The sequence below is a fragment of the Passer domesticus genome, chromosome 25 (genome assembly GCF_036417665.1).
Source record: "Passer domesticus isolate bPasDom1 chromosome 25, bPasDom1.hap1, whole genome shotgun sequence".
In the NCBI taxonomy this organism is placed as follows: domain Eukaryota; kingdom Metazoa; phylum Chordata; class Aves; order Passeriformes; family Passeridae; genus Passer; species Passer domesticus.
In genome coordinates, this window is record NC_087498.1 from 309,359 (window position 1) to 326,068 (window position 16,710).

At 53.6% G+C, this 16,710-nt stretch overlaps 1 protein-coding gene across 1 annotated transcript; it reads right to left on the bottom strand.

The window, feature by feature from the left end:
- Positions 1-2,676: 2,676 nt before the first annotated feature.
- DENND2D (DENN domain containing 2D) lies at positions 2,677-16,710 on the bottom strand. Its single transcript, XM_064398963.1, has 12 exons — positions 16,588-16,710; positions 13,427-13,611; positions 12,770-12,882; positions 12,576-12,645; positions 11,379-11,456; positions 11,148-11,288; positions 9,086-9,234; positions 8,775-8,952; positions 8,267-8,308; positions 7,561-7,651; positions 6,909-7,148; positions 2,677-5,656 (listed from the first exon to the last, which is right to left on the bottom strand). The coding sequence occupies exons 1-12, from the start codon at positions 16,640-16,642 to the stop codon at positions 5,595-5,597; spliced, it is 1,404 nt and encodes a 467-aa protein (XP_064255033.1). The 5' UTR covers positions 16,643-16,710; the 3' UTR covers positions 2,677-5,594.

The window sequence follows — 16,710 nt, forward strand, 5'->3', positions numbered from 1 at the left end:
CTAAGATTAATGAAGAGTTTAATTGCATGTTAATGAAGTTCATGTAGTGCCACAGGCCCTGCCATTGCCTGGCCCTGGCTCTGAGCAAAGGGGCTGAAGTACCGAGTAGGGAGTGACTCGGAGCAGGATTTGCCTTGGCTGTGGGGAAGCTGCTGGGGACAGAGCTGGAATGCTGGGATCCTATGTCTGAAATCCCAGCCCTTGAACCGTGGAGCATCTCTGAAGGTGGGAAGGAAATCCTCTGTGCTGGGAGCCCAGGCCAAGGCAGTGCCTGTGGACAATGACATGGCTTTGAAGGAATTAAATACACTTCATGGTCATAAAAAAACAAACAAACAAAAGACCCTCACACCTCAATAAGAATAAATCAAAACCTCCCTCAGCTCCTGGAAGCGCTGACATGGATTTCCTGTGATACCCCAGTGATTAGAAAATGTGCTCAGGAAGTGGAGAGAAAACTCAGTTCCTGCAGTGCTTGGAGAGGTTTGAAGGTTTGAAACCCTTGTGCCCTCTCCCTGGGCAGTGCTCAGTATCTGGTTGATGTGGACTGAGAGATTGAGCTTGCTTGTGTCCTGGCAGGGACAGGACTGGAGGGGGCATGGAGGAAGGTGGCTCTGGTTTAGTGGTTGCAGTGTTTGTGGGGAGAGACCAGGCTGGCCCTGCTGGGCTGTGCTAGCAAGTGGAGCAGAGGTGCCAAGTCCTTCGGCTCAGCCTTGGCACAGGGAAGTGCCCAGTCTTGTGGCTTCTGTGCTTGGAAGAGTCTTGGTTCCTTCCCATGGGGTGGCACCGAGTCAGCAAGTGAGGTGGAGGTCATGTGTCAGCCTGGGGGCACTGGGGGAGTCAGGAACATGCTCGGGTTGAGGAGGAGACTCCTGTAAGGCTTTCCCACTCCACCCTTGCACTCCCACTTTGAATCTTGTGAGCAGCAGTTTTATGGCAAGAGCAGCTGAGGGTTCTTTGGGGACCTGGCCCTGTGCTGGGGATCCTGTCAGGATCCCTGCCAGGCTGGAGCCAGACAGGGGGGTTGATTCCTGCATCCTGATACACCTGGGGCAGCTCCCAAGTGTCCTGGAGCTCTGCTCCGAGTACCTTGGTGCCAGGAGCATCTCCATGCATGAGATGACAGCTCTAGAATGACATTTTTAGATGTAAGTGGAATTCAGGGACCTCACTGAGTTTTAACAGCAGTGAGCTGGGGGCAGGGTCGATCTGGACAATGTGGCCTCTGCTACTGTCCTTCAGGGGCAGCAGGTAAGTCTGCAAGGGAAGAGAGTGGAAGGGTTTGAACATGCCCTTTACAAATCACGTGTTTCCTTTCATCAGCATAAAGTGGGTGTAGAACTGTTGCTTGGAAAGTCCCTCCCTGGAGTGTGAGTGGTTTCCTCGAATCAAAATCAGTCTGGTGGTTTATCAAGTCCAACCTTTGACCAAACACCTCCGTGCCCACTTGCCCATGTAAACAAGGAGATTCCTGCTCTGTCCTCAGGGATTTAAGATTCAGCCACTCCAAATAATTTGTTACTAATACTTGAGACTGGAGAAGAACAAAAGCCTTTAAAGGGCTGTGCAGGACCTGACTTCCATGTGCAAAGCTAAAGCCTGTTGCTGTTCAGGAAATGCAATAGGACACTTTTTTTTTCTGAACTTTTCACTCCCGGGAAGTTTGGATGCCTCCAGCCAAGAAATAATTCCATTTCTCTGCTGAGGTAGTTTCAGTGTTATCAGGGAACAGTCACTGCTAGCAATCCAAGCCCTCTAGAGTGCTGCTATGGCTCTGGGTATGGTGACAGATAATGGAATAATGACCTTTCCACCTGCCTTGTTTGTGGCCATGTATTACCTTAAACATGTGTGTGGGGTTTAGAATGAGAACAGGGGAGTTGTGGGCTCAGCCTGATCTCATGATGAGGCCCTTTCACTTTCTGTTGTGTCAAGAAGACAGGAGGGAGAACTTCTGCAGCAGCACCTGGGGATGAGAACACGCCCTGCTAAAACAATACAGTTCTGCTCTGCAGGTTTTCCTCTCAGTTTATAAAGAGAAGCTGGAAATTTCCACTCAGTGTTGTGTTGGCTCTTTAAGAACTGCTGAAGGAGTTCTCTTGCTCTGATAAGGGGTTTAACACAGGAAAGGGGCAGGTCAGGACAACCTCAGGGCCCCTTTCTGTGTCATCAAAGCATCAGCTTTGTTTCAAGGCACTATTTTCCTCTTCCCATCCTACCCAGCTTGCCCCAGGTACCTCCAGTGCTGCTGTGACCTAGCTGTGAGTGTAGAATGGAGCTGCAGCGGAGTTTAATCATTTCCAGAGGGTGAGGACTACAGCAGTTCAGAGGTTATGGCCAGGTGGGCTGGGAGTGAGGTGGGAGCAGGGGCTGTTCCTGCCCTGGAGCAGTGGGAAGCACTGGGCTGTCGCCCCTGTGCTGGCTCTAGCAGGGTGAACCTTCCCAGGACTGTTTGCTGGCACTGAGGCCACTGGCAGAGGGTGACACATGCCAGAGCATGAAATTATCTTCCCCAGAGCAGCTGCATAGCAGGGACTGAGTCCCAAATCAGCAGCAGGGGCTGAGCTGCCTGCTGGCTGGGCCCCGAGTTATTTGGATGGTGTGAGTTGGCCAGTGCTCTGCTGGGAACTATGTTAACAATTTAGCAGAATAGATGAGCTCTTTCCAATTCAGGGAAACATTTCTTGGCGCTGTTTTATTTACTGTTGTAGGCTTGGATCAAGTGTTGGGCAAATCTCAAGCAGGAAGAAGGATTTAAAAATACACTGTGGGTTATGCTGATGTGCTGCAATGTGACCCAGCCCCAGTGTCCCTGCTCCCAGCAGCCCTAGCTGAGCCTTCCCAGTGTGTCCCCAACAAACAGTCTGTCCACCCTTTGGGCATTAAAGGGAGGGTATTAAAGCCAGAACTCAACAAATACCTATAAAAAAAGGAGACTGACTTTTTACACAAGGAAACAGTGATATAACAAGGAGGGATGGATTTAAACTAAAATAGGAGATTTTTAGATGGCATGTTAGGACGAAACTCCTCTCTGTGAGGGTGGGCAGGCCCTAGCACAGGTTGCCCAGGGAAGCTGTGGCTGCCCTCGGATCCCTGGCAGTGTCCAAGGCCAGGTTGGATGGGGCTTGGAGCAGCTGGGATGGTGGAAGTTGTCCCTGCCATGGCAGGGGGTGGGACTGGGTGATCATTAACATCCCTTCCAACTCAAACCATTCTGGGGCTTGATCATTCTAAGGCAGCTCCTGCCCTTCTGAAGCTGAAGTTCACCCTAGCCTAGCAGCTGGAGCACTGATTGCATTTGAAAATTTATATATTTTTTGATTTAAGAATGCGTTTTTGTGTATCTCTTTTCAGCAGTTGAGGAATAACTTTCTGTCAGTTTTTTCTCCAGGAGGAATTAAGCAATCACATAGTCCAGTCCCTCGGGTGCTTTGTAATTGTTTCCAAAAGAACTACTCCCAGAATGACGACCACTTCCCAATTTCTCAATGAGATGGTGTTTGGCTTCACAACCAAAAGGTTTGGCATCTCCTCACAACATAATGAACAAGCAGAAGGGTAGGCAAGTGGCTGTTTCCAAAGGGATTCTTTATGATATGTGCCCTTGATTTTCCACACCATTTCCTGCTGTCAGTTGAACTTCGAAAAATAAATATGATAACCCTCCCCCAGAAAAATACCACTAGCCTTTAATTTCCTGTAGTTAACCCTGTACTCTCTCTACTCGTGGGGGGGAACTTGTGGAGCCAGAGAAGAAACCCTCAGTGCCAAAAATCCCCCTTTTTCCTAACAAATAATTCCTGTTCTCCCTCCAAACACATGAGGAGGCTGAACAAAAAATTGACAATTTTCTTTCAGCGGGGCTGGAGATTTTCACTGCTGTTTGTGTCCTATGTTCAGCCATGTTTCTGTTACATTTGTGACTGGACAAAGGGTTCAAACATAAATATCCTTTATCTCTCTTATTTGGGTGGATGTTGCCCAGCCCTGAGAGTAAAAGCCAGCTGGCAGCCTGGTGGATTTCAGTTCTTGTACAAAATCCCCCACTGGGGCTTCCAGTAGCACTGCAGAAGTTGTGTTAAACTGGATTTGGAACCAGGGGAGGAGGTATCAAGGTGGTCAGAGGGATGAAGCAGCTCTCTGTGAGGAGAGGCTGAGAATTGGTGGTGTTCAGTCTGGAGAAGAGAACCCTTGAGGTGACCTAATTGTGTGTTTTCAGTACCTGAGGGAACCACAAGAAGGACAGAGAGAGACTGTGGACAAGGGCCTGGAGTGACAGGACAAGGGCAGAGGCAGAGGGCAGGGTTAGATGGGATACTGGGGAGAAATTATTCCCTGTGAGGGTGGGCAGGCCCTGGCACAGGGTGCCCAAAGCAGCTGTGGCTGCCCCTGGATCCCTGGAAGTGTCCAAGGCCAGGCTGGACAGGGCTTGGAGCAACCTGGGCTAGTGGAAAGTGCGGAAGGTGTCTCTGCCATGGCAGGGGGTGGGACTGGGTGATCATAAACACCCCTTCCATCCCAAAACAGTCTGAGATTCCATGATTCCAGGATATTTTGATGCCTGGTGGGTACCAAGTGATGTGACAGCCTGGCTGTAACATCCCAGAGAGGAGAAGAATGAAACTCTGCCTTCATTTCCAGCCTTTGCTGGGAGAAGTACCTGGGTTGGGTTTCTGTGGATGGGACCAGTCAGATCTGCAGCCCCAGCCCAGCCTCCCTGCTGCAATATTTATTTCCTGGGTGAGTGTATTCAGAAAGGAGAACTGTCATTTAGCTTTAACCTGCTGCTGGCCTCACATTTCAGAGAGGAATTACGAGGTTTTAAGAGAAGTTGGCACCAAGACCAGACCCAAGGAGGATGGTGACACGTTTTACTCTGGGATGGAACAAATCCTTCCTCCCTCCCTAAAGCTGTTGATCGGCTGTTTCCCCTTGACACCCCACAGCCATGTGGCCTTCACAGCTTGCTCCAGCACAAATAACTAACCTGCTGGAAATGAGTATTTTTGTTGCCTTGGAAAGCCAAACTTGGCTCTATGTGGCACCAGTGATGCAGCAGCTGTGAGAGAGGAAACCACTAACAACGCCCCCCCACCTGCTCCTGCTGGTGTTCAACAATGGCTTAGTAAACAATATAAACCAGTTGTTAATAACAAAACCTCAGGAACTGTGCAATGGGATGTTCCTTATTTGCAAACCCCTGGTTTGTTTTAATGAGAAGTAACACTATTTCCTACTCATCCCTTTTTTTTTTCTCCCTTCTAATAATTACTCTAATCCCCTGTTGTCCTGCAGCCAGCTCTGGCTGCCCTCCCTCTGTGTGAGGTGTTGGAGGGACAAAAACTGTGCAGGGCCAAGCACTGGGAGTCACAGTCTGTCCCTGGAGCGACCACGATCAGGAAAGAAATCCCAGCCTGGTGCTAGTTCTGTGCAAAGAGTTTTCCAGTGCAATGATGCCCTGAGAAAGAAAGGCTGCTCAGTGCTGCCCAGGCAGCTCAGGAGTCCCAGGTGGGCAGGAACAGAGTCCAGTATGGTGCTGCTGGCAGGGATGTGTCAATCCCAGTCCTGCTCCCCTTCTCCCACGCTGGACTTCAGGAGTCCCTTCTGTGCTTCTTCTGTTCATGGTACTCTATTATCTTCTGCTGGAAATATGCTGTGGAGGAAAAAAGGTCATGGGTGAGGTGCTGGTGTTTGGAATGGGGGATACAGGGCTGCCCAGCCTGAATCCTGGGAAGTGTTTGTGTCCCAAACCGTCCTGGGTTATGGACACCTGCACCCAAAGAGGACACAGGGGAAATATGGAAATGAAGTGTCCAAGGCAGGTTGGATGGGGCTTGGAGCAACCTGGGATTGTGGAAGGTGTCCCTGCCCCATAGCAGGAGGTGGAAGGAGATGCTCTTTAAAGGTCCCTCCAACCCAATTTTTTGGAATTTTGGGATTCTATAAGTCTATGAAATGGGGGTGGTTACATTTCTCTCACCCAAAATAGGCTTTATTATGCTGGCTTAGCCAGAGGTTTTAACCCATGTGCTCACTCCTGTTCAGTTTTGTGTTTCCCACCAGCAAGGAAGGGGGAAAGCAGTAGACCCAGCAAAACGCAAGAATGGTGATGTAGACTGGGAATACAATAAAAAAACAGGGATTGTGTCATCCCTCTCTTTCTCCCCACATTTGCCCTATAAGGTCTCACATAAAAGGGCAGAGAAGCAGCACCTGAGGCAGTGCCAGCAGGAGTGGCCCAGGTGGGGTGGCAGATCCCAGCCCAGGATGTCTCCATCCAGAAATACAGTTTTTGGGTGGTTTTCTCCACCTCCACTGCCCATTTGTCTGTGTCCCAGGCTGGGAGAAGGCTCAGCCCTGCAAATCCCCAGGAAGAGGAAAGGACCAGCTCTGCTGCCAGGGAGTTAGGGGCTGAGCTGAGTCAGGCTCTAGCAGTTGCTGCTGTGCCCAAGCCAAATGTTTGTGCTGCTGCCGCTTGTTTGCCTCTACACAGAGCTCCCAGTGAGCCAGCCCCAGCTCCAGGCGAGTGACAAGATCTAAAATGAATCACAGAGTCCAGAATCCCATGCTGGTTTGAGTTGGAACAGACCTTAAAGCTGATCCAGTTCCAAACTCTGCCCTGGGCAGAGACACCTTCCACTAGATCAGTTTGCTCCAAGCCCCATCCAAAGTGGGCTTAGACACTTCCAGGGATGGGGAGTCACAAATGAGGATTTTTTTTTTGACAGGTATGGAGAAATGAGGCCATTGAGAGCAAACAGGATCTGCTCAGTGCCCTGAGCACCCTCAGCTCGGGCTGCATCCCATCCCTCACAGGAACGAGGCATCTCTGCCCCTAAACCAACCAGCTCAGGGTTCCACAGAGCCCACCCGACAGGGGAGGGGACAAGAAATGGGACCATTACCTTCCTGTGGGATCCTGCTCTTCTCCGCCTCCTCAATAAATAGGGAAAACATGTTTGTCTTCACAAACTTTTTCACGAGTCGGCGGCAGCTCTTGGAGGCGATGGCCTTGCAGAAGGCTCGCTCCTGGAAGCTGCCGGAGCCGCTCCTGCCCCACTTGATGTGGGAGCCGTAGTGCCCCACCAGCCGCACGAAGAAGTGCACGAAGGCTTCTGACACCAGGGCGTTCACCTGCTCCGAGGCTGGAAGGGGACATGGAGCACGAGAGGTGGGCATGAGACCTCTGAACACAGATAGGATGGGCTTATTTTAACCTGGTCTGTGTGTGCACCCCAAGGAGTTACTTGCTCAGAGCCTTCCTCTGCCACTAATCAAGGATCAGACTAATTTTGCTGAGGGAACCCTGGCTTTCCAGGGTGTTGCTTTCTGGTGGCAGCATCTTAATGTTCTAAATATTAGTAAAAATCCATTTTTCCATCAGAATTATCTGTTCCTGCTCTCATGTTTCAAAGGACAGAGGAAAACCCAGGGGATTACCCCTGCAAACAGGGAGAAACATCCCAGACCAGGTGACTTTAGGAAAATCCCTTGGCTGAAGTCTCTAGCTGTGCAGAGGGCAGATCAGGGCTCTTTTACCATAACAGACATCCTTACTGTGCACGTTGTTGTTGTTGTTGTGCCTGTTCAGAGATATCAGCATCTCATTCTGCAGCTTTCCAGGCAGTATCTCCTCCTCATCCCCCACCTGGAAGGCAACGGGGCTGTGAAGCACTGGACAGAATCCAGCTCAGGGGGCCATGGCTTGGTGCAGCCCATCAGTGGGGCTTTCAAAGCTCATTAATTAATCATCATCACAATGTCCTGCAGAGATGTGAGTGTGGGATATCCAGTGCATGGACCTGCTCAAAAGCCAGGAGCAGTGGCTGTAGACATCCCCACATGGGATGTTCCCCCTAGGAGGGTGCCACTGAGGATGGCTCTGCCACCAAAATCATAGAACCACAAAATCCCAGATGGGTTTGGGTTAGAAGAAACCTTAAAGCTCATCCCATTCCACACCCTGCCATGGGCAGGGACATTTTCCACTAGACTACACTGCTCCAAGCTCTATCCAGCTTAGCCTTGGACACTTTCAGGGATCCAGGGCCAGCCACAGCTTCTGTGGGCAATCTGGGCGAGGGCTTCACCACCCTCACAGGGAAGAATTCCTCCACAAAATCCCATCTAACCCTGCCCTCTGGCAGTTTGAAGCCATTTAAAAATGTGGAAGCTGCCAGGTAGCTGACACCAAAGGAGAAAAGGCCCTTCCTGGGGTTATCCAGGCCACCCCCAACCCCACATCCACACAGAGAGGACCTACCGCCCGGATGATCTTCCCTTCACAGAGATCAACTATCAGAGCCTGAAAGAGAGCAGGGAGTGAGCAGGTTTAGCCCTGCCAAGGCACCTGGGCTTCCTCCCACCCATTTTGGGATGGGACTGGTGTGTCACCAGCCCATGAGGGTAGCAGGAGAGGGATCAGCCCCTCTCTGCAGGAGAGACCTGGGCAGGGGGACCAGGGCATTTCCCACAAGGACAATTTTTGCTGCAGGTTTGGTGGCTTGTCCCAACACAGCTTTCCTCTGCTTTGAGACTGAGATGACCCCAACAGCAGCTCCTGGAGCACAGGGGCAGGGCAGCTCCCAGGGGAATGTGGAGGTAACACCCCAGGTGCCAACAGGAGGGGACATGGAGGACACCCTAATTCCCAGCCTCCTTGGGTGGGAAAAGGGCACAATCCGAGCCTCTGGCCCCAGGGCCAAGCCAAACCTGGGGACACAGATTCACTGATGGCTCCATCCAGCTGCCCTCCCCTCCGGATGAAATACCTCCTCCATTGGCTGCTCCAGGACCCGCTCCAGGTGCCGCATCTGGATGCCAACCATGAAGGGTGTGGGGCAGCACACAGTGTCCAGCAGGCACTCGGGGACCACAGGGATGTAGGTGTGAGCCCAGGTGAAGGGGTACAGGAGAGCAGCCACGGCGTGGATGCACTGAGACAGGACACTGTGGGACAGGCAGCCAGCGGTGATATCACAGCGGGGAGGAGGGAACACCCCACCTCAAGCTCTGCTGTGTCCTGTGCCACTTCAAGGGCATTTTTTACAGGCGTTTTTATAATAAAGAGATCAGGACTCACCTCAGCTCCTCAGCCAGGAAAATGAGCCGTCGCTCCAACATGGCAGAGGCGAAGATGTGCAGGATGAGGTGAGGGCTCAGTCGCTGGAGCAGAGCCTGGAACTCCACGTGCTCCAGGTGGGCATCCACAGGCCGTGTGAGCTCGATGAGCTGCCAAGAAAGAGCCACAGAACCCCAGCTTAGGAGGGGCAACACTCCCCCTGTCCTGCCCTGGCTTCCTGAGAAGGTGATTTGGAAGCAATTAATGACCCAGTGTTTGCAGCATCTGTACTGTGTCCACATACAAGGGACAAACCCCATTTCATCCTGCCCGGAGATTCACCCTGTGCAGTGCTGAGAGCTCAGGGAAGCCATCAGTGATGTGCACTGTGGGGCTCTTTATTTGGGCACTGGATTTTTAACCCAAATGCCTCTTTTCTCCAGTGCTCCCAAGTCCCTGGCAGGGGGTGGCAGGGACATGTCCCATCTCAGTGTCTGAGAGGTCAGCTGTGAGCTGCCAGGAAAGGGAGGAGTGGGGAGGGCATGACTCCTACAAATGCCAGAAAACCTTCCTGTCATGTCTCTCTGGCAGGGTCAGCCTGGCAATTCCTGGCTAAGATGCCCCAAAAGTGAGGGATCTAACAGACAGGAGGGCTGGCTACTCAGCTGCATTTGCCCATAAGTCTCCCAATTCCATCAATCCCCATGGCAAGTACTGAAGGGTTAACAGGACCAGGCAGTTCATGACACAGTCCTGGCCCTTCCCCCCATCCTTGAGGAAGAAAATCCCCTTCTCCACATGCTTTTCCACCAAAGCAGCATTTTCCCAGCCAGCAGCATCAGGCTTGGCTGGGCTCCATAGCCCCTTTCCAGCACAAATCCTGCCCCATCTCCACCTCAGCCCATTCAGTACCCAGGATTTATTTCCCCTCCTTTCCTGGTCTCAGTGATCTCCTGGCTCCAGACCCTGCCCAGAGCCCCAGAGTGCAGCTCTTTCGAAGAACATCCTCATTCCTCCTCCCTCTGGCAGCCCAGGCTGTGCTTCCAACCATGGCCCTGGGACAGAGCATTGAGCAACCTGCAAAGTCTTGCACAAGCTCCCTGGATTAAGAAATTGCTTAGATCACCAGCTGCTAAATTGCTCTAGAGAGCAGGGATCCTGCTTTCAGGCCCTCCCTGGCACATCCATGGGATGCTCAGCATTGAGGATATTTTTCCCAGTGCCAGAGTGGATCTTACCTATTTTTCCAGCTTGGCTTTACCACAAGTGAAAGAAAAAGCAAATTAAAAAGCTATGCCCGTGCAAGTCTGGGCTGCGTGTGGGCGCAATGAGATCATCTCATCCATGCCTAGATCAGATCTTTTCTCTACATGAAAAGACTGGGCTTGTCACACACCTGCACCTGCCTGGGGGGCTAAACCAGGCAGGAATAAGACTGGGAGTTGAGTACAGTGGTATGGAGAAGAGTATAATCATGAAATCATCAGGGTTGGAAAAGCCCTCTAAGATCATGAACTCCATGTTCACCACAAACCCCCGTCCCCAAGTGCCACATTCATGTGTGTTTTGAACACTTCTAGGGATGGTGATTCCACCACTGTGCTGGACAGGCACTGCCAGTGCCTGACCACCACTTTTGGGAAGAAATTTGCAGCCCATGACAGCCCTTGCACCACTGTGCTCCCCAGCCTGCCAGAGGAGCAGACACTGGCTCAGGAGCAGTTCCCAGCCCCTGGCACAACATCCTACTTCCAGCCCCTGGCACAGCATCCTGCTCTGGCATCAGGGCAAGGCAAGTCCCAACACAGTATGGAGAGGTTTTTGTGCAGCCAGTTCCAGCTTCAGGCTGGAGGAGCTGCAGAGGTTTCAAAAATGGAGCAGCATCCCCTGGCGATGGGCTCCATCCTCATCCTCACTGCTCTCCTCCTGGATCAGGAGAGAGATAACACCCATATTCCCAAGCAATGAGGCCCCTGGCAGCCTGACCCACCCTGCCCTGCTATGGTCAGCATCCCTGGGTGCTGCAGGGGTGGAGGATGCTCCCAGATGTAGACCAGGAGGTGCCCCCGGGTCCTCCACCAACCTCTGTGCCCGACTCAGGGATGAAGCTTTTGATGGTGACAGTTTTCCCTGGAGCTGGGAAGGGTGATTCCCGAAGGCCCTGCATGAAGGGGTAGATCACTGCCATGGAGATCTGGCGCCTCTTCTCCACCTCGTCCAGGATCTGGGTGAGAAAGATAAGAGTTGGGAATCCCCAGCAGATGAAGGAGCCGTTGCCAGGGCCACCACTGGGCCAGAGCCACCATGTCCCTACCTTGGAGAAGAGCCCAAAGCAGCCCAGGCAGCTGATGATGCAGAAAACCTCAGGGAGTCGGACACCACGCCCAGACGGCTGGAAGAGTGTGGGAAAAGGATTTGAGCATCTCCCAGCCCCCTGCACCAGCCCCACACTCTCCATAGGGATCCTCACTTACTCCCCTCAAATTCCCAGTCACTCACTGGGAGATTTTCAAAGCTAGAGCCAAGGCCAATGATGCAGCTGATGTTGGAAAAGTAGAGAGTGCCTAGAGAAGGTGATTTGGGCACCTAAGCTGTTAATTATTTTGGTGCAAAGTCCTTTGGCATATTTGCAAACTCTCCTCTCACCCAGGCACACATTCTCCAAGACACCCTGCCCCACCATCCTTGGGGTTAATCCTGCCTCCAGCTACAACAGGGGCCATCGGGATGAGTTCTGGCTTTTTTTTTCCCCTTTCCAACTGGACTATCCTGGGTCTGTTTGCTCTTTTCAGCCCTCCAGACATCCAGTTCCAGCAGCCTGAGTCCATCCCTGGATGACAAAATGGGAAGGTTCACCAGGGTGAAGGGGTGGTGGATCCAGCTGTTGCCCAGGCTGTGGCACAGGGATATCCTCCTGGATTTATGTCCCTGTTTAAAGCAGCAGCCAGGGAAGACCATTGCATCTCAGATCCCCTGAGCTGGTCAAACCCATGAGCTGAGAAACAGCCACTGCTCAGATGCAGTTTTTGGAGAATGGGGCTGAGGGCTCATAGCTCCTTGGTACCTGGGTGGCTGCACTGACATTCCCATCCTGATCCCAAGTGGAATTTGCCGCCATCCTGACTACTGCAGACATGGGAAAGGAGCCAGGAAAGCTGTGGAAGCCAGTGGGGAATCACAGAACTGTTAAGTTTGGAAAAGCCCTCCAAGATCTCCGAGTCCAAAAGTAGCCCAGCACCACCACATTCACCCCTAAACCGTATCCCCAAGTGCCACATCCACAGACTTTGTGAACACTCATTGTTTCCTCGTTTCCTCCATCCAGCATCTGAGTTATGCCTCAGCAGAGAGCTTTAAAAACCCCCTTTGGGTACCCTCTTGCTGCTCGTCCTCATTGTGGCTTTCTGAGGCACGCCCCCAAGAGCTGAGCTCTGGGCCTGGCAGGAGGTGACGTGTCCCACCGTGGGGAGGGGGTGACACCCCCGATGGCTCTGGGGTGGGGAGGGCTCACCAGCAGCCGCCTGCAGTAGCCAATCTTCCTGCTGCCATCCACATTTGTCAGGACAAAAGAAAAGGTTTCGCTGCAAGGAGAGAAAACGTGGGGTTGGGATGAGCTGGGATGGACTGGGCTGGGCTGGGCTGGTCCTTCCAGCCCTCAGGAGTCCAACAGGAGCGGGGACCCCAGCCCTGCAGTGGGGCAGATACCTGGTGAACTCAGTGATAGGTGCCCAGTTGTTGCCGTCAGGGAAGCAGAAGAGGGGGATGGCTTGAAGGAGACGTTCCTCCTCCTCCTTCTGGCCCTTCAGCAAGTTCTCACGCTGGATGGAAGTGATGCCAAGAGTCAGGGAGATGGAGGGTCCCCATCATCACCAGGAATGGGGTGGGATTCAGTGGAATGAAGCCTGTCCCAAAGCAACCCCTGGCTCTGCATGATGCAGAAGGAGCCTGCACATGTCTGGACAAGCACCTCCCAAAAATCCAAATTTTGACTTTCACCCCATGAACAGTGAAGCAAAGCAGAGGGACCCTCTGCAAACTGTGATCTCTTCCTGTGCCACCTCCCTGAGATGTGATTTCCCCACTGTGGTCTCCCTTTTTGGGTCAGGAGGCCAGGGAGAGCCCCTGGAGTTTCCTCCTGGGGTTTCCTCCTGGGGTTTGTGGCCCTGGGCTGGGATCATGGGGAGGGACAGATGGTCCCAGCAACCCCAACCCAGGGCAGGCAAAGCCCTGGGGTCTGGGACTGTGACTCAAGAGCATGGGGCACCTTTCTCCCTCCGTAGCTTTGATGATGGGGAAGGAACAACATCCCTTTCTCCTCTAAATGTGGAAAACTAATCTTATCAGAAACACAGGACTAAATACCTTTGGGAATTGGTAGGTTATCTTGGGTTCATAATGTCCATCTGGCATCTTCTTCAGTGACACCACCACCAGGTATTCAAAGAAGAACTGTCCAGCAGAGTAGAAGACAGAGCTCCGCTCTCCCTGCTTCCCCTGTGGTACCCGTGGGGGGGTGTTTTCTGCAGCAGAGGCCCCATCTTTTCCTTCTGAAGCCAAAAAGATCCCAAAAAAATCTGATCAGAGTGCAATGAAAGGACTGAGGGCAAGGGAGGAGTTGCAGAGTTACATCTGAACTGGCTGAAGGGAACCAGGTCCTGGTGCCCTGACACCCCCAGCCTTCCTTTGCCCCAGCCCAGCAAGGGCAGAAGGATACCCCAAGCAAAGTGGACACATGGAATGTGGAGAGCAGATGGGCTCTGCATTAAACATCTGCAGAGAGGTGTGTGAATGTGTTTATAGCAGTTAATTGTATTCTCTTAGGAGAAGTAAACAGCAACAAACCAGCCCAGATCTTGTTTGAGCACCTCCTAAAGCTCCAGTCAGATGAATCCCAACCTCTCCCTGCCAGGTGTCCTGGGAACTGCTGATTGCAAATGAGCTACTAGAGGGTTTTCCCTAAACCAAAGCAAAGCAGTTCCTGGAGATTACACCCCAGTTCTTGTTGGGCTGGTTGGGGAGGGCAGCTGGTAAGCATCAGCAGTCACACCCTAAACAACCAGGAACAGGAGGGAAAAGAGCCCCATCCAGCATCTCCAAGGGCCCTGGGATGACCACAGTGGGACAGTGAGACCCAAGGGCTGGAAAGGAGTTAAATGCTGGACAGAGACTGCAGCCAGGCCATGCCTCAGCTCTTCCCTTTCCCAGAGGCCATTTCTGCATCCCTTTATACCTTGTTCTTGATTCAGAAACTGTCCCATCTCTGATTATGGTGGGGAGCTGGGGCAGAAAAGTAGAGCTGCTCTTTTAGGAATAGCAAGGAAAACAAATATGTGGCTGGATGAGACTACTGGCTCTTGCAGTTTGTCCCCAGACCCCAGAGTTTGTCCCTGGGCTCTTCTAGTTGTGGCTGGTTGGGGCAAGGCATGGCTGTGATCAGCTATTCCCATTATCCTTCTCCATGTATGGCATCCTCCTCCAGAAGCAGGACACCCTGCCCACATGTCCCTCCAGCTCCAGAGCTACCTCCTTTAGTCTGGGAACACCTCTCCAGCCTTTATTCCAGGTCACTGGGAGCTGAAGGGAACAGAAGGCTCATAGGAGGAGGTGACACTCATGGTCCCATCACAGAATGTTCCTTCCCAGGGACCAGAAATTCCTTTGCCAGCTTGGAGTGGGGGGATGCTCAAAGCCACCCCTTTGTGCACCCTGGGGCTGCCCCACCTCCACATACAAAGTCCTTCCTCTTTGGCAAGGCAAAATTCATCCCAAAGAGGACCCTTTGTGGCAGGTGAAGGATGAGACCTGGCTGAGGATACCTCTGGCTTATCCTCATTGGGGATCATCCTGGACCTGCCCAGTGAGGTGCTCCAGGCCAGGAAAAAGGTGACAAGATGTGCATTGCTTCTCCTGCTCTTCCTTGGGATGCTCCAGCACCAGCTTTGGTCTGCTCCCACCTCTGACCCAGGCAGGGGGTTGTTGTTGGGGGGACCCCAGGGAAGAAGGCTGTGTCACGGGAGGGCTGCTGGTGTCCCCCATCCACGCTGGGCGCTGGCATTGCCTGTTTTCCCATCACCAGGGCAAGATGAAAGTGCAGTCAAATCCTGCCTATCCAGTCCCATTATGCATTTCAGAGAACAGATCTGCTCTTCAGCAAGGACTGCATTTGCATTTTGTCCATGGGGTTCACAAGCAAACAAGCAAAACCTGCTGCTCTGGAGAGCCTGGCCTTGCCAGGCTACAGCTCTGCCTCTCACACGTGGAAGTGTGGATCCCTCAGTAGTGCCAGTCTGGCTGCAAAGCCCTCACTGGCAGAGCCTAAATCCCTCCAAGACCACAACTCCCATCCCAGGGCTGGAAGATGAGCTCCAGGGATGTATGGAGTGAACTGTCAGGCAGGCTGAATGTGGCGCCAGAGATCCCTGCGCTGCCCCAAACCAGCAGGGCTCACAGTGCCTCGTCTCCTGGGAGAGAGCCAATGACTCTCCATAGCCCGTGTCAGGAACACTCGGGGAGCACCCCCAGCCCCCCCGCAGTGGGTGGGATCATCCCCTGCGAGGCAGGGAAGGAGGCGGGTGGCCAGGGGCATCTCGCAACTCCCGGATGGAAAGTGGCTACGGGTGACGTGGATCTTCACCCTTCCATCCACCGGGCACGGAGAGGGCAAAGGCTGCCGCGGGCTTTTCTTATCGCCGAGGGCTGTGCTCAGCTCCACTCTGCCTGTGGCACAACCGGTTTCTTTCTTCCTGGAAAACTCCCGACCTCTGCTGTGACAAGGTTTCCCGACCTGGTTTGCGGGGGAGCTCGGCTTCCCGTGCCGCCCACCTGCCCCAGCGGAGAGGAAATGGCTTTGCCTTTATCAAACCTCGGGCAACATGGAGCTCATGCGGAGCCGGAGCCAGCACAAAACAGACGGGGAGGGGAGCGCAGTAAGCCCCCCCAGTCCATCGATTGCTACAACCTGCTTTTTCTGCCTTGACACACGGCAGCCAGAAAACTCTGATGATCCTTTCAGTATCTCGGAAAAGATCACAAATCCCAAAGGACCAATTTCTGCAGCGCCTTCCGAAGGCTCTGCAACACCCACCTGTCCTGAGGGCACCGTCTCCTCGTGGGTCCCCCCATGGATACCCTCACGGGTGTCCCAGATGCCAGGCGCCGGCATGCCCTGCGATGTCCAGCGGGGATGTGGGGGCTCGGCTGGGGTGGGCTCCCTTGGGCAGGGGTGGGCTCCCGGGAGAGGGAGCGTAGCTCCCGGGATGGGCCGAACACCCGAGAAGGGAGCAGGAGATGCGGAGAGCCCCGGGGCAGCCGGCCCGAGCTGGGCTCCGCGGGGTGGGTGCGAACGGGCAGGGCTGCAGGCACCGAGCCGCTCCCCGGGCTGCGCTGCCCGGGAACGGCCCCGCTCCGCCGGCAGCCGTCGGCTCCCGCAGCCGCGGCACCGGGGATGGACCTGTCCGAGCACCGAAACTGACACTGACTCCGACACCGGCACCGGCCCCTCCCGCAGCCCCTCCGCCCCTCACCTCGGCGGCCGGCGCGCCGCAGGCTCCGTCGCAAGAAGTTGCCGATGGAAGCCATGGTGGTCCCGGTGCGGCCCCGGCCCGGCCCGGCGGGGAGGGCTCGGCTTCCGCCCGCCGCGCTTTCGC

Bases quoted from the DNA above. Each gene is read 5' to 3' on its own strand.
- DENND2D (XM_064398963.1), bottom strand. From the start codon at position 16,642: ATGGCTTCCATCGGCAACTTCTTGCGACGGAGCCTGCGGCGCGCCGGC. The intron at 11,457-12,575 runs GTGAGCCCTCCC...ACACTCTTCCAG, and splicing joins GCTACTGCAGGCGGCTGCTG to CCGTCTGGGCGTGGTGTCCG. The intron at 9,235-11,147 runs GTTGGTGGAGGA...CTTTCTTGGCAG, and splicing joins TCCCTGAGTCGGGCACAGAG to CTCATCGAGCTCACACGGCC.